Below are 22,598 nucleotides of genomic sequence, written 5' to 3' on the forward strand. Positions count from 1 at the left end.
TACAAGGCAGAAGCAAAACTACTTACAGAGTTGAAGTGTGAAGAAAACAGGTCTAAAGATCAGTGAGAGAGAAGTGATGGGAAATGTGGCAATGCTGGTCTTGCAAAAATGCAGCTTGAGTGGGAACTTCTTACATTAAAGAGACACTTCTCTGTGTGTGAATTACACCAGCATTTGCTTCTATTTGTGCTGTGAAGCAGTGTGACGCCTTTGTAAATCAACAAGCCAGTAACAGAAGCTTAGAATCACAAAAGGAATTTGTTTCTTTGAAGCCTGGAGGTTACTTTTTTTCTTTTCCCCTCATCCAATTGTTATGAATACTTAATCAGGGCAGAAGGGATTTGGGATGCTGCTGTTGCACCCAGAGCCTTGCATGCTGTGATGGTTGATTGGTACTGTAACGCAGGAAGCAACTGAGCTGCTGCTGGTGTTTTATACGTGTTGAGGAGCAAAACACTCACTGCACCTTAGATAAAATAAACGGAATAATTCATAAGAGGCCCAGTTCTTCAGAGGATATTTGAGGAGCTTAATTTTCAAGTAAACTTTTTCTCCCTCTGGTGAAAACACCTTCTTAAAATGCACTAATTAATTTAGAGCTTTTAAGTGTTGAATTAAATGATGCTGAGCAGTTCAGGGATTCCACTTTTTGGAACCCCTATGGAATGCAGATCAGAGGTCAAGATTCAGTTGCAAATTAAAATGTAAACTTTGAATGGCTGTAACCTTTAAAAAAGATACTTTCACTTTGGAAAAAAGCTAACTATATTTAGCTTTTACTTGGATATGAACAGAAACACTAGCATCTACTGCATGGAAAAGACAATTGCTAACCCATAGTTTTATTACTTTCTTCTAGAAAAATACGGTGTTGTCCCCAAGAAATACTTCCCGGAGTCTCATACCACAGAGGCTACTAGAAGGATGAATGAGATCTTGAATCATAAGGTAAAATTGATTTAGATGATAGCATTAGGGGGAGGGGGTGGAAATGAACCTGCTCCAAATGTTCCTTGCCACCTTAATTTCTCTTTAGGGACCAAAGTGTTAAGTGCATCTCAGCAACTTTACTTTCTTTGGTTAAAAAAGCAGCCTAAAGTCTCAGCAACGTCTGATAATCATATTGAAGCATGGAGCAGGAAGGTGTGTTTTGGGACGATGGCCATTGCCAGGCTTCAGTAGCTTGGAAGTTCCCCACTTGGGTTTAGTAGCAATTCTTCCTAGTCCTCAAACTTCCAGAAGGTTAATTCTTGATGTGTGGCTGATGAAGGTCTGTTTCTGCAAAACTAGCACTTGGTGTCTAGGTCACTTTTTTTCCACTCCCTCAATATTTCTTCTACTAGTGTAACAAGGTTTCTAGAGATTAGTGCCAAATTCGATGGAAAAGATAAAAAAAAATGTGTTTTCAAAACACTGAATCTCAATCAGCTTTCAGTATAGAATTGTGCAGCTTTGAAGGAGGATGTAAGCTTGCTCCCTGAACTACAAAAACAAATTACTCTGGGAGGATGTTAGTGCAGATAGCTAGATAAAAAGGCAATTAAAGGATTTTTTTTTTTTATAGTGGGCTTTGAATATATTTTTTTCCAGTTCATATGCTATATGCTCAGGGAAAATTGCCTGCTGAAATCCACATAAAAAATGGAAAATTTTGTGCTGAAATGAGCTTAGACATAATGAGTGGTGTTACTATTATTCATGTCTTGAACATTGCCAAACAGCTGGTCTTGAGGGAGCCCCACTCACCGATCCCGGCCTTATGGATGGTGACAGTAATGGGAAGCATGTGCTGCTCTCTCTGCAGTTCTGCAGGCAGCGGGGGAATGCTCTGCTCTTTTTATCAACCAAGAGATCAATTATGCATTAGAATTGCAAATTAAATTTTACAGTATGAAGACAGTCAGTTCTCTGAGTCACAGAGGTGGTGCATGGACGTTGCGGCATCGGTTACGAACCAAGCGAAACCAAGCCTTGGGTAGAGTTAATGGCTGTAAGCTTTGAATCTTTGGTTAGAAAACAGTAATTGAGTTGCAAGTATTTGTTAATTTCTGATCATTTTTTGTGATCTTTTGAATTATTAGATTATCTTGATTTTTAGTTGAAGAATCAATATCTAACAAAGCCTTCTGCAATGGATCTTCTTTTCATTTTGGAAACATGGTACACAGAGTAAAATAGGTGCTTGAAACAACCAGAACCAGATAAGTCCTAAAACCTGCTTAGGTGTCACCTGCCATACAACAACATGACTTTCTCTTTAAACAGATGAGAGAATACTGTTTGCGGCTTAGAAATATGGTGGAAAGTGGAACAAATAAAGGAGAACTTTGTGCTGCAATGGACACGATGATAGAAGAGGTAAATGCACTTGTATGACATGAATCTTCTTGAAATAGGGGGCTAGAATGGATGAGATTTCTTGCTTATTCTGTTCTGCTCAGCCAAAAAAAGTGCCTTTTGTTTGCCTAGCCGGGAATATTTTGTGTGGCAATGTGCCTGAAGGTATTGGAAGTGGCATGTTGTTTATTCTGAAGTTTTCTAATACCCCCGGACAAATATCTTGAATTTATAGCTTCCAGAACTGTGATATTTTACAGAGACATCTTTTCCTTTCTGTAGGAAAACAGCATTTTCTGTCTTAAGTAGATCAAAATAGTGGCCTACGCAAAGATGCAGGTTGACAATGGCATTCCGGTCGCTTGGAATGTACCTCTCAAGGCACAATAGTTGTTGCAGGAGTTCCCACAAGAGGGCAGAACAGAACAGGCGAAGGGAGCCCTGGGCTCTGTGGAGCCGGAGACAGGGCTGAGCTGAGCACGAGGCTGAATCCAGCTGTGGGTGAGCTGAGCACGAGGGTGAATCCAGCTGTGCTCTGCTACGGGAGGCAGCGGGGGAGGAGTCGCAGCATCTCTTTCTGGCGGCGTGAATTCACTCGAAATCAAATCGAGCAGCAAGTCTGTGGTGTGCAGCACGTGTGTAGTGGCTGGCCCACACTGAGTGCGACAGTGGCACACAGAATTTTTCTCATTCAGTAATCCTCATACCTGATTCTTAAATAGCCAGAAGCCATTTAAAAAGTTCAAGCTGTTTTAATTGGAAGAGATGCATGCATTAAATTCGTCCCTCAAACAAAGTGACCCAGTGGTTTCAATGTCTGTCTTTAGATGACTTGAGAAATCAAATATTTTGGTGATGTATGTTAGTTTTTTTGCAGTCCAGTAAACATCAGTATTAGGCAGAACCTACCTTGGGCTCTTTCTCTAAAGCTTCAGGGCAAGTATTGATTAATGTGTTACATTGGTTTTTGGAAATTCATCCTTGTACTTCATGTAAAAACCCGTAGCTGCCTTTTATCTAATTTTAAGGTTAGATTAAAAAAAGAAAGCTGATTTGTGCTCCTTGGATTATATTATTGGAAGTAAAACTTCTATGAACTGTATGCCTTAAGATCAACAGTAATTGTGTGCTTTGACCCTACTCCAGTATGTTGCTAATAAGCACTTAGTTAAAAAGTGAATTAATATGACTTACATCCAGTGTGTGTGTCCAAAAGCTCTCGGAGGATTTTAGAGCAGACATCAAAAGCTTCCTCGAGACGTTCGTTTGTAGGGCAGTGACATACAGTTCGCTGCGAAATGTCTCTTCGTTTGTTTAGAGCCTCTTGCCCTCTGACAGGGGATCCTGGAAGCGGCTTTAAAGTCTCATTAGCTGATTGCAGTCTGTCTGTTCTGTAAGGTTGTGCTTCATTCTCTGAAGTTAACACAGGATTTCCTCTTGCAGTGGTAGTAGCAGTTTGCAACTTAAGTGGATTTACTTTCAATAAATACTGTAGTTGAATGTGCAGTTGCACCTGTCTCGTATACTTTAAAACCACTTTGTTTTTAAAGGTTTGAGACCACTCTCGGTTCATGTGTTTATCTAAGTGGCATGGTATTTATTTTTGTATGTGGCAAAGGAGAATTTGGGTTTATTCCATAGCAAATCTTGGTTCGCTCCCACTGGGAGGCAGCGCTCTAGCTAAAATGAGGCAGTTGTACTGGAACACAAGATTAAATATTCACTCCAGACTTGTATAAACATTCTTCTTATCAAACCACTGCACAGCAGGTCAGAAGTTGAAATCAGCGCAGTGCATGTGATTAAATTTTTCTTCCTTTGCTGTTCTCCTTTGTAGACTCTTCCTTATCAGGAACGTCCTTCTTTTCCCTTCCTCGTTCATTTTGGTTTTTAGCACAAGCCACTATATTTTTGTCTTATCTTCATTCTTGATGTGATCTAAGTCACCTTTTAGTTTAAATATGTCTGCTTATTTTATTTATTAGTAGAGGAAGTTTGTGAGATACTGAGAGATAACCTGAGATGGGTGTGGTGGCAAAACAATTGAGGGTGGCTGTTGCCAGGCTCCACTGACTCTGACTCGAGATGTCTGTCTCCATCATTTTCCTTCCTCTGGTTGGACCCCGCTTGCTCATCATTCTCCTTTTAGGTGTTTTTCTTGCTTTTGTTTTCATAGCCTCATCCCTCACCACTTTGGGTTATCTGAGGTAATGTGGATGTGTCCACAGCAAATGCTGCCTTTTGTGCAGTCTGTGCAAAATGTAAATCCCTAAACTACAGTGAATATTTAATTTGCTCTTTACTATATTTATTGAGAAATAAATGTATGAATTCCTCCAGTAAAAACACTAAGCCCACACCCTTAATCAATTGCTGATTTTCCTAAACTGCTTGGAGCAAGAACACCTTTATTTGTATTTTGTGCACAGCTGAACAGTGTTATTAGCATGGACACTGCGTTCCTTTTGCTGTCAGCACAAAGTGCGCACTAGCACAAAGCTCTGTTCTGTGAAGCCTCAGGATCCACCTGAATTAGCTCAGCTGACTCCTGAAAGAGCTGAAGTAAAAAAATTCAAACCTGTTTAAATATGATTGAGTTCTCTGTCCTCAGAGTACCTGTCCAGGTTCTGCTAAATATCCCTGAAGAGAGTCATCTGGTTACACTCCTAGGGGTTAGCACATTTATGAGAAGCCCTGTGAGAAAGTACAGTAATGATTCTTAGGTGCAGGTTCATATTCCAATTTATAGGGAGGCTGATGACTTGAAATCTGGTCAATGTTTTGTGCTAAAACTCAGGAGAAAGCTGCCATCTGCAAAGGATGTTGCCATCAGCATGCACGGTTCTTGAATTAAATTACATAACCTTAAACCCAGACACTGGTAAATGTATTAAAACAGATGAGAAGATTATTCTAGGCTTTTGAAAAGAAGCAAAGGCCCATCTTTGAAATCCAAATGAACATTACAGGAAAAAGGGATTAGTACAGGGAAATGCTGGGATAAAATATTTTGCTGCATGTCCAGTTTGTCCCTGCATGGGGCAAACCACCTGGTGGAGCAGGTGATGCTGTATGCTTCAGCCTTTCTGCAACCACTTTGATAAAGTTCCTCTTGCGTTTGGAAAGTATCTTGTTGGAGGAGCTGCAGACTGGACAGTGAATGTATCAGCTTTTGCTTTTGGCTGCTCTGTTCCTAAAATAACCTGGAATTTATATGTTCAACCATAAGCTTCTGTTTTGCTTGGTGGTTTTCTGACAAGGTGGAGTGTAAGAATGGAGAGATTCTGTTGATTTTTCTGCGGCCTTTCAGATTGATGGTGAACTGTTGAGACACTTAGATTAGATTTCTGGAGCCGAATGCAAATAATTGACACGTGTAAATTTACTCAAGTTTTTCAAAGGTGGCTGTTAAAATTGCATTTCTCCCGTTGGTTCTCACATGGGGAAATCCATTCCTCAGTGGCACCGCTGTGGCAGGAGAGGCAGCCCTGCATGTTTCAGCAAGTTCACAGCTGTTTGCTTCTCTGGGCAGGTGTTCAGAATAGTGAGTACTTGCCTGGGCAGCCCTCCGGAGACCTTCTGCTGGGAGTTCCGGGATAAAGAGAAGAACTACCACAAATATGGCCCCGTGACACCGGTCCAGTTCTACAATGAGCACGTGAAGCCTTACTTCAACATGGAGGACAAGGTTGGGGGTGCTGAAAGGCAGGAGCTTCCCTTTTATTTTCTGTTAAACTACTTATTTTTCCACTGTTGCCCTGTAACTGCACTGCATGGGCTGGGTACCGCTCCCACGAGTCAGAGATGGCCCTGGGTTTATTCTTCCCATTCTCGTGCACTTCTGTGATGGTTTTGGAACTATAAAATATGTAATGATTAATTGGTCATAAAATGCTGTAAGACAGCCATTAGAGCAGGAATAACGTGCAAAGCTGCTGTGACACAGTTATGAGGTGAACTTATAAAGCAAAAAACCAACCAACCAAAACCTAAAAGACCCTGGTGTTTTAGCCAAGTGGCTTATTTGCTAATGGGACAGGCAGCTAGCAGGGGCAAAAGAATTTCTCAAAGATTTCAGTTATGTTGCACCTTAATTTATGATATCTTGGGTTTTGGCAGATTTGTCTAGTGAATGACCCTCGACCTCAGAACCCATACAACAGGTTGTACACAGTGGAGTACCTGGGCAACATGGTAGGAGGGAGGAAAACGCTCTACAACAACCAGCCTGTTGATGTCCTGAAAAAATTAGCGGCAGCATCTATTAAGGATGGCGAGGTTTGTTTGGTTTCTCTTCTGGATGGCCCGGTGTAACTCCTGTAAGGTAAAACTCTCTGGGATATGGCCTAGGCATGACTCTCCCTTCTGTTTGTAGGCTGTGTGGTTTGGCTGCGATGTTGCAAAGCACTTCTATGGCAAGTTGGGAATCAATGACATGAATATGTAAGTAGAAAATCAAAACAGAATACCATTTGGGATACTTGGCTAGACATAAACAGTCCTTTGGCTACTTAAGAAACTAATTTGCATATACTTTGGATTATGTATCCAAAAAAAAAGTTTAAGTAGCAGCAAGAGAAATCTTTTTCACTTGTTAGCTAAAATCTGAATCCTTTAAAGATCATAGAATCGTAGAATGGCCTGGGCTGGAAGGGAAGTGGTTGTTAAATATTCTTCCTCATTTGAATTGTTGAGAGAAACTCCGGAAGGGATCAGTTTTTGCATTTATTCTGACACTTAAAAATAGTTGAACTTGTATGCCTGTGTGCTGACTCCTGGGACAGTGCAGTGCACCGATTCCCTGCCTTACTGGTAAGAATTCCTGCGTCCTTTTTAATATTGCTTATTTGGCTTTTGGATAGATTTAATCATGAGCTGGTGTTCGGTGTCTCCATCAAGAACATGAACAAAGCAGAGCGGTTAATCTTTGGAGAATCAATGATGACCCATGCCATGGTCCTGACAGCTGTCACTGAGAAAGTAAGAGTCTCCTTCGGGAAGTTCCGATACTTGCATGGATATATTTTGGCATTCTGGCAGCTTCTTGATGTGTTGGGGGCTCGTTCACAGTGTGTGAGCTGTTCTAGAGTTCAGCACGGATGCCACAAGTGCACAGGGGCTAGGCTGGCTGTTCTCCCGGTGTTGTTTGTGTCTGAGTGTTCAGAGCTATAAAGATATTTACCAAGGAGGGAAGAATTTTCCTCCTGATCACGAACTTTTATTGGAGAAAATGAAAAGTCAGCTTCTATTTTTAAGATAACAGAAAACCTATGTTAACTGACTTTTTTTTTACATGCAGATTTTATATATATTAGTGAGCAAGAAGTGTGACAGCAAGTACTTCCTACCTGTCCCATTGCGTGGGTTAGTGCAGTCTGTGTGTTACTGCATGGACCTCCTGTTCAAATGCCAGTGGGAGGCACTTTGCTACAGTCTCAACCTCCTGCAGCTCCCTGGCATGTGATCTCTCTGACCTACTCATCATTAGGGAAGGAAACCGGTATCCAAAATAGCTCTGGGGTAGACAGTTGGCTGAGATGAATCCACATCCAAATTTGCTCCTGGCATGTAGCAAGTTAAAAAGAAGTATGTGAAAATTTACAGCTGGGGGTTATCTGCAGTGTTGATGTTTTCCATTTATTTTCAGAAGCTGTCATTATTAAAGTTTCTTTGAAGTGATCCCTTCCTGTCCAATGTGACCTTGGCTTGCAAAATAACAGCTTGCGTATAACTGAAAAAGTTTGCTTGAGCTCTGGAGTCGGAGGGCTTAGGATGGGACTGCTGAGTCATAAAAATTTTTCTGAGTTACTTTGTACAACTGAATATAACTTTTTCTGTTGTGTAGCAGATTGCATGAACATACCTTTAAAAGTTTTTCATTGTTGTTCAGTTAGATACTAAAAATGATACTTCTAGTGTTCAAAATGTATTTATTCATGACTGAAGGCCATGTGTTTGTACTGATTGTACCCAGTTCCTCACTGCACTTCAATGGCAGTTACAGTCTGTGGTCTCTTTTTAATTTAATAATTTGCATGCCTGAATTGTATAAAAATGACCTAATTTCCTTTAGGACAAGGATGTGTATGAGTATGTGGTCTCGTACCAGGACAGGATGGTATCTCTAAAATCAAAAGAAGTTACCCTAGAACAAGTTCAGCATTTAGAGGCTTTTTCCCCCATTGAAAATGGACGAAGTTGTTTCTACTTTTTGGTTGAACATGCTTTCTTATATTAAACCTTAACTTAATCTAAAGGAGCTTTGATAAACTGAGTTGTAAAATGTAATACTTTGGATTTACCTACTTGATAAAAAGGCTTTAAAAAATCCTATTACAATTTTACAACATAAAAAATTGATGTGGATTAAGTGTTCCTTTTGGTTAAAAACTTAGGTACATAAATGTGTTTATGCCAGTTTCTGTCTGATAGCACTGAGAGTTTACTTATCCTTAGTCTGGTAGCTCTCAAGAGTCTCATTTTAAGGACTGTCCTATATTTTTAAAGTGAGCAATACAACAATATTCTGTTGAATATTAAAAAAGGATTTGCAGGATGTTTTCCAGGTTAGTTTTTTGCATTAGAATGGTGAAAGAATAACTGGTTTTTGTTTCCTCAAGGGACCTGCCATTCCCTTATGAGAGGCTGCTTAGGAGCTGTTTTCAGCTCTTTCCAGTGGGCTGGGGAGGAGAGTTGGAAGAAAAAAGTAAACTTGTGGGTTGAGATAAGAGCAGTTTAACTAAAATAAACTATAACAGAAATATGAATATAATTGTAATGAAAAGGAATGTAACAAGAAGAGGAATAACACCCAAGAAAAGGCATTACTGCAACCATTAGCAAGATCCCATTGTCTGAAACTCACCAGTGCCTCAGACTTTCGGGAGTGGAGCTCTGTGGTTGTCCGGTGCAGGATTCAGACTTGGAAGAGTTGGCTGCTATGAACTCACATGGTCCTTCACTACTAAATAGTCATTGACTTGTTTTGTCACAGGATGGGCAAGAAGATGCATTTGAAAAATGGAGAGTGGAAAACTCCTGGGGTGAAGACCGTGGTAATAAAGGTAAAGTAATTCATAGTCATGGGAACAGATGAACTGAGTGGTTTGAAATAAAGAGGGGGAAAGGGGATGTGCTGTTTGTCTTTCACCAGGACGTGCATGACACAAACCTGTAACAGCTCGTGGATCACTGAGGGATGGCACGGTATTGCTGGAAGACAAATGCTCTTCACTTCAGTGTGACTTACATCTAAGTAAATAGAACGTAATTGCTGAATGCAGAAGCAGGAAATGTCACTGGATAAACTTGATGCTGTGGCTGCAAGTTCAAATGTAGAGGCACCTCCATTTTTGGGAGGTCATCTCTAAGAGATTGATGCTGACACTTCTTGATGACGATCTGTAAAAAAAAAAAACCACAGTAATTCTGGTAGCTTTTCTGAAGCCATGTTGGAAAGGTGACCTGTGGCATCCCTGTGCTGTTCCTCTCTGGTACGACAAGCACTGGCAACAACAAAATCCGTAGCTTAGTGTGCAATTCCACTCACTCGCGCCAGGTTTTCTGCGTGAACTTGCTTTACTGTCGATGACTGATGACTGTCTCAGCTTGCGCTGGTGTTCCTTTAGAAAATCTTTGGAAGCGCCGCAGGGCTGTGGCAGGGTGGGGTGGCCAGCCCAGCATGGCCCGTGGGCACAAGGTGACAGAACGGTGACTCACAGCTGAGCGGTGGTTTAGGAAATTGCTTCGTGTTGCTTCTGAGCCTGGGCATGATCGGAGGGAGCTTCTGTGCCCACTCTGGGGGCCCAGCTCTGAGTTCTCTGGGTGAGTGGGGCTGGTGGTGTGAGAACATTTCTGCTCAGCTCTGCCAAGGCCCACAGCCAGTCAGCTTTTCCTAAATGGAGTGGAGGAAAACTCCATGATTTATTTTTTTAATTTTTATTACTTGCTATCTGAGGCAGGCCGGATGCAGTCTCAGGCATGGCATAAGCTCAGTGATGAGTGTGCCGAGGCAGGCTTCGCTGGGTGCCAGGGCACAAGGCGATAGTCATGGCTTATCACCTTTTTCTGTTGCACACTAATCCCAAATGTTGTGCTCACAAGACTTGATACGGCTGAAATTTCCCAGGATGTTGAGTTTTCTTCTGGGAATAGACTATCTTCAGAAAACTCTATTTTTGTAATGCAGTCTTATTCATAAGCTTTTGATATCTTTTGTATACAACAGCTAAGTAAAATGTTGACTATTCTTGGAACAGTGTCTTAAGTTCTGGTCCACTGGTCTTGCAGCAGTGTCTGTTCTGAGTTAGCTGTGTACACTCACAGCAAATTATTCCAATAAAAATCTTCAGTCTTAACAAAACAATGAAACCACATCGATGTTTAGCCTTCAAGGCTCATCAGCGTGACAGCAGTAAAATGTACTTTGGAATGTTGGATTGAGTAAAGGAGCCAAATGAATATGACAAACAAGTAACATCAAAACTTTTCTCCAAATACAAACTAATAACTATTTTAAGCACCTTTATGTATAATAGAGAGTGTAATGTATAAAAATGCCTAGTTAGTTGTGCTGTTATTGTCAGAACACTTTGTTTTGAGGTGCTCCAGGTACCGGGTTTGTGGTGCTTGATGCTGTTATTGTTAGAGGAATGCTCCCAGGAAGGCAGTGCCTCGCTTGCTTCACTGCTGCGCCGCCTGGACTTCGGTCAGTGCTCCAAACGGTCCGAAGTTAATAGGTGTCTCTCAGCAGCTTTAATTGTGCTAGCCATATAAGCTCCTTGACCAAGGTTCAGAGTTGGTTTTTATTAGAACTGGGGAAAGACTGAGCTCAGTTTCAGGGTGTTGGGTGTTACTTCCAAACCACGGTGCAGTAGGCTGAAGCGTGGCACTGCCAGTAAAAACTGTAGCTGTCGAGCTGTGCCTGAAGGGCAGCAGCCCTGTGCTGGTGTTACTGGGCTGGGGCACCAGTGAGTGATCTGGTGGCGCTGTGGGGGCTGTGATCGATACTCGTGGAGAGTTGCATGCATTTTTCTCTGTCTTCGCTTTGAGCATTTAATCCAAAATGAAAAAAACTCCAGCAACTAGAAATAAGTGTAGTGCCTCGGGATTTAAGGTAGAAATAACGCGAAATGAACCGTTTCCTCGTTGTCTTTTAGTATCACTCGGAACTTGTTTGCCAACTTCGTAAGCTTAACTTGCTGCTTGGTTCACAGCACCAACTTATTTCCTTATACATTATCTTTTTTCTGATGCACTTCTCAAGAATGAGTTCCTTAGAGTCCTTTAAGAGGAGCTAGTTGTTCCCTTGAAATATAACAGGACCCAAGGGTGACTTGAATAAACTCTCCCCATATCTTGTATTGCGTGTGTTGGGTGCGTGCCATCTGTGTGAACTTAAATGACAGTGACTCATGCAGAAATCTGTTTTGTGCTGGAAGAGACCACGGTCTCTGGAAAGTCTTGCTCACTGTCTATATTTTCTTTTGGTTAGGGAGTTGCCTGGAAAAGTGCCTTGACAGAAAATCCCACCAGAAGTAGGGATTCTATTTCAGAACTAGGGATATCCATTTCAGGCTACTTTTTTCAGGGAGGTAAATCCCTGAATGTTTTTCTTAGGTATGGCCGGACAACCTACTGCTGAGCTCAAGGCAATTGGACATATCCTTCAGAGCCCATTCTGAAACGTTAGAAGACGTAACTTCACAGAATTTCCTTCCCTCTGTCCTGCTTTGCTTTTTCACTCTTCAGTGTCCGGTACTAGCTGGTAGGAGGGTAAGGATTTGCAGCCTGTCCTGCCTCTCCTGCTATGCCACTGAGTCCGTCTGGCAGCGATTTTCTTCGTCTGCCTTGTTACGGAATTGGGAAGCTGTTCTTATATAAGCCCAGTGGAGAGAACCAGAATTCACATCAGGAAAGAGGCAGCCAGGAATGAAGTTGAACTTGGCACAGCCCAGCTGAGGCCCACTTGGGTGTGGAGTATACAAGTAAGGTCCAACTCCATTATTTCTTGGACAGGATGATAACAACAAAACACCAGAGACTGGACTGTGAGCCATTAAAAACCCAAGCAAATAAATGCCTTCTTGTTGGTAGGAAATTGAAGTGTGTTTTCACTTTGGGGTCCCTCTTCCTTTTCCCCAAGCAGAGTCTGAGGTGCCAGGCAACACCCATTTCCCCAGACTTGTGTGGTGCGGGACTGAGAAGGCTGCGTCTCGTGGCTGGGGTGTCATGGGATGAAGTTATTTATACGCTCACACTGCAGTGTGGGCAGAACTGAATTCTTGTAGTAGCACTTGTCCCAGAGAAAGGGAAGCCCTGGGAACAGCCTAGCATTGCCTCTCCGAAAATGTTAGTAATTACATATCTGTTGTAAAAGTGCTTCTTGGAATCCCATCTGTTTTTCCTTAAGGAATGAACTTGGCTGCTGACAAACATTGCTTGGTTTTTTGAGGTAAAAAAGTCATTTCCCAGTCAAGTATTTCCTTTCTGTGTTTTACTGGCACTTTGTCAGCCATACAGGCTAGCTTAATTATTCTTACTCTTTTGTTCTGGAGACGCGGTACATTATTACCTAACTTTGAACCCAGCTTATCCCATGGGATATCTTTTTTTAAAAGCAAGCAAGAGAGGAACACTAAATCACATTATCGCATCCATTTTATAGGGGTCCATCTGCTTTTTTTGGCACAAAAAGAACTTTCTTGTGAGATATCTCCAGCCAGAAGTCATGTCCCTTTTGACATTTTTTAATCTCTTGTACTGGTTGTTGCATACATACTCTTCTGCATGAAGCCATTTTAAGGATTTAAGTGTAGGGTTTTGGTGTCTGTATTTGTGGATGTGTATATATGTCATGCCATAAGTGCACTACGACAGAAAGGCTCTGTTAGTTTGTCTTGTGGAGGAGTTACGGCGCAAGCAGGAAGTGCCTTGTACCGGTCCTTGAGGAACTTGGAAGGGCTTTATTTTCAGGTGCCCAAGTCCTAGCTTATGCAGTAACTCGCAGCTGTTCATCCCCCTGGCCAGCAGCTTGTCACTTTTAAAATGCTGGGTGTTCAGTTTTTGCTTTGGGCAAGTCAGAGCAATATGGACCAGCCTCATATGCAGAGGAGTGCACTTCCATGGTCTGTTCCAACAGGAGGATGCTGTTCCAAGTTCTCTTCTGTATTCTGGCCTTAATGTAAAAATGGTTGGAGCAATAGATTAATTACCTGAAGTAAAACTCCACCGTGTACCCTGCCCAGAAACACAAACTTTTCTGCTTCTTGTTCACTTCTGTGTGTTACCTGGATAGAATGCAGAGCTCGGGGTTGCCTCAGGCAGGCTCTTGGGTATATGTCCTGCTGCGTATACAGTGTGTGTCTCCTTTTAATGAAGAAATTGATAATAGCTTTCATCGTGACACCGGGCATAGGCCTTCTCAAAGAGCAACCTTACTTATTTGCATGTTCTGAAGTTCTGCTTGACGTTTCCTTCTTGTTCAGACGCTGTGATCCTAATCAGCACTGTCAAGCTCCGAGATACAGGATGTCAGAAGCAGAGTTCATTATCCTCTCAGGGTGCAATTACTTGTTGGCTTTTGGCAGTGAGAGGTTTTTGTGTGTCCAAAGAACTCATATCCTGAAGAGAGAATAATCAAGGCAGCTCCCTTTGGCAGTATTTCCAAAATGGCTTCTAGCTTGGATTACAATTGATAGGGTTTTTAATTTATGGGAATTATCTGATCTCTTGCTTTAGAAACAAGATGGTGTAGATAGACGCATTTATTGTCCGTATTCTTTGGACTTTCTTGTTTCATTTGATTGTGTGATGATATTGTATAAGGACATGAAGAACTTTATTACATAAAGCCTCCTCATCTGTCTTCTAAACGCTCACTTTCTCCCAGCCACTCTGATTTGCAGTTCACCTTGGATAGTTTGTTTCCAGTGGGACTTCCCTCTATGCCCAGTTCAAAGACTGTTCATGGAAATTCTCAGTAAGAATGATATTAAGGGGGAGAACTAAGATTTAGTTCAACCAAAACGTGGTTTAGATAACTTTGAGGAAGGCAGACAGCTCTCTCTTACTGCAAGAACTAAACCAGCAAAGTTCTCTTATGCTGAAGATGGTTTGGGTATTCACCTAGAGAATTTCCCCTTTCTTAGTGAAGTCCTGGAAACTTTGAAAGCTAGAGGCTCAGACATTTAAGGCACAATGTAAAATTATCTTTTTTTTTAAGTCATTGTATATTGACTTCAGTGTTTTCAGTGCCTATTTTAACAGAGGAAGCATAAATTATGAATATTCTGGGCATTGCTTTTCCTCGCAGGCTTTTTGGTTGGCCTTTCAGTGCACATGAAGTACCTCTGCTTAGTCTAGATGTTGATTTTTCTTCATGATATTTTTTTCCTTTGTCTTGAGAGAGAGGACGTATGACAAGGTCCTGTTTGTCATCTGTCATTCATAGGTGGAACTTGTGTGTGCGACTGCTTCACTGTATTGATAATGGTTCTCTGTTGTAACGACCTGTTTTTCTTCTCCAGGTTACCTGATCATGACTGATGATTGGTTTTCTGAGTACGTGTACGAAGTTGTGGTGGATAAGAAGCACGTACCAGAAGATGTCTTGGCCGTAATGCAGCAGGATCCAATTGTTTTGCCAGCTTGGGACCCTATGGGGGCTCTAGCCAAGTGAACTACAGGATATTTGTCTCTTAATGGTCCATCAGAAGTAGATGCAATAGAGAATTCCAGTGGTTGGAAGCCATAGCCAAATGATAACGTGACCAAGCACTCGGCATGGTCCATATTCTTGAAATGTAAGTTAAGGATCTTTGGGAAATAGCGCTTTACTGACTTGGCTGAATAAAGCTCTCAGACAGGCTACTCTGCAAAAGTAAAAAGGGAAAAGGAAGAAAACTCATAATGAAATTGTATTACAAGTGCTGTCTGTGGCAGTTTGATTTTACCTGAAATTTTTAATCAAAATCAGCATAGTAACTTAGTAGAATTTTGGCCAGCCTTTTCCATAGAAAAGATGGCCATACAAGGCCCTTTAGAATTAACAGCGAGGTGATTGTTAGAACAAATACGTCAAGATACTTATAAATTAACAAGCCATGATCTGACTTGTACCATAAAGGAATGCCCAAAATATATATTTACAGTTTTAGTTTTGCTGAAGTTTTGAAGGGCACATAAAAATTGAAACTGCTAAAAACTACATTTAAGACATGTTCTCTTCCAGCAGAATTGGGGCAGGGGAAACTGTTTCCTTGAGATTTCCGATTTCGCTTGTTTTTATTCTTCCATTATTGAGCGTGGACTGGATAACCCATACCAAGGCCCAGTGCTATGTCTGAGTGCGCAGGAGCGCTATTTTTCAGTTATATTAGCAAGAACAAACATAAGTATGTTCATAGGTGGATTTAGTGTCATGCTCAATGAAAAAAAAAACCCAACATTTTAATTGCTGCATTTTATTTGGATGTTTAAAAAAAACAAAACAAAAACCAAGATGGTGCTATGAAGCTTTTGAATAAACACTTTCTAAAGTGACCGGTACAGTTCTGTTTTCTTTTTTTAAATGAGCCTCATGTAACTAATGAAATGGAAAGATATTAGTGACCTACAGACAAATCAAAGCGAGCCAGAATGTGAACATAACAGGAAAACATGCTGCTTTATGTTCTAAGTCAGAGATGCTCCGCCTGCTGAAATAAGATAAATACAACCGTAGGCTCTCTTGTGCTACAGGTGCTCACGTAGTTTGGTGATGAGCACTGTCCTAATCCTTCAATTTAAATCCTGCCAAAATGGCAGGCTGCCTTCGTGTGTACCCTGACAGTTTTTCTGTTTTGCACTGGGTTTAGTTGTAGGCCAGTAAGAGGGTAAGTAAGAATAAAGAGGACTAAAGAGGTAGAAAGTTATTAAATGATTATGTAAGTATATCTTGGGAAAATTATACAAATGTGTGTGCATATGTATGTGCATATATATATACATCTGTTAAAAATGCCCAGCTAAGTCCTGCCTGCGTTTTGCCTGCCAAACTAAAATCCTGAGCAGGATTTGTCTAGGAGTCGTCCAAGATGGTTCAACCTGCTGTGATTAACACTTCCTGAGGTGGGCAGGCGTGCTGGTTAGATAAGAGAATCTGATGTGCAGCAGGAGGTTATTTTCACCGTCGTCCAGTGATGTCTTTTAAGAGTCTTACCCTTTGCAGTATTTTCTGCAGAAGTAACAAAGCTGTTCTGGATTTGTACAAAATGTATCTTGGCAATGCAGTGGGTTCACGTTTGATTCCCTTTTGGCACAATTCAGCTCGTGTTATCCTGGACTTGTGTCAAATGGATTTCTGTCATCTCATGACCTGTGAGGGTGCAGGAGCAAGTGGCCATTGGTCTCAGCTTGCCTTTTCTAGTAGCAGCAGCAGGAACAGTAACATAAAGGTGTACCCTTGCAGGAGATTTTTCTAATCTGGAAGACTCAAAGTTCAATGTTGGGCTCCTTTTCTCTGTGTAAGGACAGGTCAATAGCCTTTCATGCTTTCCACAGTGTTGACTGGCAGAAGTGTGCATCACGTGCAGTTACTTTTGTGGAAGGTTGGGCATCCCTTCTAATTATCAGGTTATTGTTGAATAGTGGATTTATCAAATATGTTTAGTAAGTTGTCAAATATTTTGCCACCATTACTGCATTATGCAGAAAATGTGATCTCTGCAAAGCCAGGCAAATGTGTATGACATAAGGAACAGTGCCTAGCCAGGAGTAGCTGGATATGCAACTAGAGCATGTGGAACAAGTGTGAGCTAAATTCAAGGGGTGTAGAAAGGAAAATATAAAAATGCTGTGATTGATCACATACTCTTGTAGAAAAAAGTTATGTACTGTTGAGGTGTGTAAACAGAGCCTGCAGTATATGTTTCCAAGCTCCGCCTGAGACTGTTGCGGAATGAGCTGGAATGTAGGATCTGCTTTAGGGTACTGCACCTCAGGGCAGATGCAGACCAAAATGTACATAGAGAAAAGGGGTAAGAATGATGAGAGAACTTGAAACTGTGACTACTAAAAAGCTGAAAGAACTGTAGGGTTTAAAGAAAAGGGGGGATGCGTTCTTTTAATTCATAAATTGATGTTCTAAAGAAGGGGATTTTGTTCCAGCTGCTCTTCATAAATTGATCAAAAAGTCACCGTCTTCAACTGCAGCAAGATCTAGTGATATTAGAAGCTTTCTGGTGATAAAAACAGTGAAGAACTGGAACAGAGTGCCGGCAGATGTGTGATGCTCCGTTGTTAGAGATGTTTTAGAACAGGTTTCAGAAGAACGTGACAGAAATGACATTGGTAGAGTTGATCCTTCTTTTGGCCAAGGGATGGACCAGATGATCTTCTGCAGTCGCTCTTGGCTTTACGGGTCTGTGATGCACAGTCTCTACCTCTTGCTGTTACTTGGAATGGGGGTCAGTAAACAGTCTTGTACTTGATGCTGAACCCTGGTGGCTCTGAAACAAAGCCAGATCTCTTTAGGAAGCTGTATTATGCACAATATTTTGATTATGACTAATGCATGTGGTGTTTTGGAGGCTTTCTTTTTTTTTCTTCCAAAAGGTCAGTATTTTAGTCTTCAAAGTCTTTCTGCTTATGATTATTACAGCAGTTGTGTTTCCTTTATGCTCTCTATGAGAGGGGGATAGCAGGCAAAGAAAATTAACTTTTTCTCTGGAGTTTGACTTAACATTTTTTTCGTTGCCCGTAGCAGCGCTGATGAGGATTGAGCTTGACAAATTGAAAAAGGGTTCCAAGCCAGTTTTTGTTAATTTGAGTATTTATAAGTGTTGTCCAGTGTGCGCTTATCTCTAGAGCTCTTGGCCAGATATTTCCCTCTACAGCTTATACAATAGTATGGGGTTTTTTTTCCTTTCCTTCAAATAAGCACAGAAAATCCACATGGCTAAAACACGTTATAGGAAATGAAGCTAATCTGGCAGAAACAGTTTTGTATTTATGCCCAGCAGTTCTAGAAGTTCTTTGTAAGAAGGAATGGGGAAGAGGGGGGAAAATATATACGTCAAAGCAAGAGCTGTATTTGTTCCGCCTTGAGGACTCTAAAGGCAGTTGAACAAGCTGTTGTAAGGATCATGTTTAATGACTCTCTCATTCAAGACTGGCACAGTATCAGGTAGGATATTCTCTGTTCTGCTGCCTGTTTGGTAACTGCCTTTGGTAAGAATGGATCGCTGCGCACGCTTGCCGAGTAGCTGTCTTGGTTACCCATAAAGCAGACTGTCACATCTTCCAGGCAAGCGGGCTTGTTTTTAAACAGCAGTTTGAAAAGTTTTATTCAAACCAGTATGTATAAAATGATTTCCCGTAAACAGCTCCTGTTGATGTGATGTTTACTGGATCACTTTGCCCTTTTGTCCTAAAGGAAAAAAAATCACTAATGTGATCAGCAGCCCTCAGCTGGGGGATTAAGAATGGAGACAGGTGAGATGGCTGAGAGGCCATATGCTCCATGCAGAGGCTGAAGAAGTTCTTAGTGTCCTGCGTAGCATGAGGCACAGTTGGATCCAGAAGAATCTCAGTCTCTTCTCAGGTGCATGGAGGTTAGAGTCCAGCCCTGAGATGACAGAATGAATGTAAACATGTAAGTGAGGAACACACTGTTTAACTAACTCCTGTCTGTTTGTAGGAAATAGTTCAGAGATGATAAAAAAAAAATATATCCTTTGCAATGGATGGAATGGAAATAATGTGGGGAAAAAGCCTAGTTTGCTACAGATTTAGTCTCAGTAAAAACACACTGCTTAACTAACTCCTGTCTGTTTGTAGGAAATGGTTCAGAGATGATAAAAAAAAAAAAATTCTTTGCAATGGATGGAATGGAAATAATGTGGGGAAAAAGCCTAGTTTGCTACAGATTTAGTCTCAGTAAAGCAAGCTTGTGCCTTATGAACTGTAAACCCAGATGACAAAAAAATCCACAAAAACCACCCAACTGATAAAGAGTTGCTTAGGTTAGAATAAAAATCAAAATCCGTTCATGCCCACTGTGCTGCTACTTTCGTTTATATCCTTTGCAAATCCTTAAAAAGAGCTTTGGAGGAACCAGCCAACTAACAGATAGTTTCCTTTTCCAGTTTGTCAACAAAACCACATAGTCTTCAAAGACATTTCCTCTGACGAATGGAAAACATTGACAGATAATGTTATGAAAGTCAACTATCTCAATTTAACCAAAAGTCAGAAAGCAGTAACTACTGCTAATAGAGAAAATTAAGAGGCAGGAGGGGAAGTTATGTGTAGTGGCAGTTTGTAGGTTCCCAGAATCAGACTTCTCCACCCAAATGCTTGCTCAGAACAGTTGTTGTGGAAATAGTAAAACCTCTCCAAAGCCCATCTAATTCCCAGATGCACATCCCAGCAAAGCCAGCTTAGAAAAGAGCAGGGAAAGACAATCAGAATTTCTTTTATCCTGAAGCCAATTGTTACAGCTTCTACATGTAGTCTGATTCTTAACTAAGCAAAAGATGGGAACAAATAATATTTTAGGATTTGTTTGTTTTGTGTTATTTGAAAGATTGCTCCTATCCTCTTATTGGCAGTGAATCAGAGACACATTTGCAGAATTATTAATCTCGTCTCGGTACAGCTGGTACTACTGCTATTAGGTAATTTGACTGATGCTTCCCATTCTTGTGCTGGTCTTGGTGACTGGAATCTGCAGCTGCTTGATCTGTGAAGATCTGTGGAAGTGTCTGAAGTTAGGTCTTGTGTGAAATCCATTTACTTCTTGGGGCTTTTGAGTGTGTTTTTTTTTTTTAATACTTTCCCTAAACTGTTAGGATTTTGCCCACTAATGCACAGAAGATTTCAGGAAATTCTGGAACTTATTCAGTACAAGACCTGAAAGTTTTTCACATATGGGGTAAATAAGTGTCATAAAGTTAAGAGGTCTGCCTCAAGTCTGTTATTTATATTATGTCCCAAAGGCTCCAGGCTCTGTGACAAGAAATTTTAAGAAAAAAAACAACCCCACACAAAAAACCCAACATGCTGCTGCAAAAGACATTAATGAAAAAAAATAAATAACATCAACTGAACAAAAAGGCCAGGATAAGTCATGAAAGATTGTTTTGTGTTCTTCATATGCTGTTTTTCATGTTACAGCTTTGTATGCCCTACAAAAGTAATTAAATGCTGACATTGGGTGCCACTGCTGCGAGCAGATGAAAGCGATTTGACCGCAAGTGTTGACCAAGATGAATGGTCTGCAATAGTGCTTCAGAACTTGGTAAAAGAACCTACTCCAAGCAGAGATGAAGATGGAGAGAAACCTGAGGCAAAGGTCACGATGCCTCTAAAACATTTAAAAAACCCCACGTCATTATATAAAGAGCAGAGGGAACCAAAGCCCAAAGTAGAGAGAATTTATGTCTTGTAAGAGAGTAGAAGTGAGTTTGGAAAATTCATTCCAGTCTCCCAGCAGTGCTGAGCTGGAAACCTGTATGAAAGGGAAGGCACAACTCCTCATACCACCTGTCCTCCCGCCTCCCCAAAAGAAAAGACCCACAGGTGGATACTTACACATCAAAACTTTGTATTTTGACTTTTGTAAAGGTTCAGGAAGTAAGGCACAATGGTATGTGTCCTTGCAAACCCTTCAGGACAGAGCAGGGGGAAGGCTGTGTGTTATTCTAATCTGCAAGGACACTCATTTGTGGGTTTTTTCCCTGTCCGCAGCTAAGCAGAGAGCAACACTGCCAAAACTTTATTTTGGAAAGAGGAGCATGTGAGGAGAAAATGAGTTACATGTTGCTGTTTTCACTAAAAGAACAATGAATCTCTACTACAACTGAAGGCAACGAGCTTAATTTGACACAATATTTTTAATATACTGCACAGACGGATTAATAGGAAAGCAAACATTATGTTAATCTCATTTATGTTTGCAGTTGCAATACCTGAGCTATCCTTCAGATGGTGCAAGTGACACGCTGGTGCCTGCTGTTGCTATCGTTAAGGGGCCGGAAGACAGAAAAAGGAAAGTGCTAATTATATCCCTATACTTCTCAGTTTTCAGAGTTTTTCTTTTCAATTGTTTGGAACAAGTCTCTGAAACTGGCACGGTTTATAGCAAAACTGCTGCTGCTCTAACAATCACTTATTCTTATTTGTCCCCCTTCTGGTTTTCCACTTCTTTTTTTTTTTTTTCCAAATCCACCACCTAAACTATGGCACTATTTTGTAGACCTGTGATTTATGACCTTTTGTAAATAAATTGTAAAGTCTAGGAATGAAAAAATCCTGGATGAAAAAAGCTGGAGAAAAAGCATGTCTCAGAGGTTGAGTGAGATAATTTTGAGTAGCAGTAGGAAGAAAGGAAATTACTTGTTGAGTTACTGAAGCAGAAGGATTTGTGCTTAACGTATAAAACAAGACTAAACGTTATTTCTGTATTAAAATAATGTAAATATGCAGCAGCAGAAATTCTTTCCAAACCCTTTTATTGTGATAATATCCGAGTCCTTCCTATCTTTCTGTAATCCACAGACCCACCTGCAAAGTCGTAATTTACTGACTCCCTCAAAACTTCTGTCCCATTTTTTTGTCTCCATCCTCATCATCCTCCTCCTGGTTTTTATGGCTGAACTAACCGCCGGCAAAGCTGTCCCTTAGCAGGAAAGCTTCCCGCCCGCTCGCTCTCTGCCTTCATTGGATCCTGCTCTTTGGAACTGATCAGAACGGACAAATACAGCCACCCACCTCTAGGAGGAAAACTGAGCTGCAGCCCTGGTGAAACATAAAGTTTATTTGACTGAAGTGACGCAAAAATTCTTAAAGAGCTCTTTGGCAGCAGATTATCTGGAAATCAGACCATGTGAGGGGGACTGGTGTACAAAAACCTCACCAAGATGCTGAGTTGCCCACAGGCTGAGCTCCCGAGACTCTGAAGTAAATGTGGGTGGAGGTTACTCGAGCTTGGATAACTCCAAGGAAAGCGCTTCGAACCCATCCGAGAGACAGGTACTTTATAATTTTGTTTTTAGCACACTGATATCTGAAGTACTTTATAAAATTGAGACAGATTCCTGGACACCTGTCTTCTGTGCCTGCCTCCTGAAGCAGTGAACTGGAGGCTCCTGAACTTCCACTCCCCATTGCCTCTTTTAACTTTGGTTATAAAATCTGGAATACTAATGGCAGTCTAAAATATGTATACTCTATTTTGCTTCCTTAAGAATTAACTTTTAAGGTCTTAGAGTAATTTTTAA

General features: G+C 41.1%; 1 protein-coding gene across 1 annotated transcript in view; it reads left to right on the top strand.

Moving 5' to 3' along the window:
* BLMH (bleomycin hydrolase) overlaps positions 1–15,254 on the top strand; it is a gene marked incomplete at its 5' end in the record, with an annotated part of 16,557 nt that extends 1,303 nt beyond the window's left edge. Inside the window, 8 exons of the mRNA XM_009876247.1 lie at positions 860–948; positions 2,266–2,358; positions 5,870–6,025; positions 6,457–6,615; positions 6,713–6,780; positions 7,200–7,317; positions 9,332–9,401; positions 14,865–15,254. Coding sequence (XP_009874549.1) covers positions 860–948; positions 2,266–2,358; positions 5,870–6,025; positions 6,457–6,615; positions 6,713–6,780; positions 7,200–7,317; positions 9,332–9,401; positions 14,865–15,016 — 905 coding nt within the window. The remainder of the gene's footprint in view (positions 1–859; positions 949–2,265; positions 2,359–5,869; positions 6,026–6,456; positions 6,616–6,712; positions 6,781–7,199; positions 7,318–9,331; positions 9,402–14,864) is intronic.
* Between the last annotated feature and the right edge of the window lie 7,344 nt (positions 15,255–22,598).

The sequence above is a fragment of the Apaloderma vittatum genome, unplaced genomic scaffold, assembly GCF_000703405.1.
Source record: "Apaloderma vittatum isolate BGI_N311 unplaced genomic scaffold, ASM70340v1 scaffold2839, whole genome shotgun sequence".
Lineage (NCBI taxonomy): Eukaryota > Metazoa > Chordata > Aves > Trogoniformes > Trogonidae > Apaloderma > Apaloderma vittatum.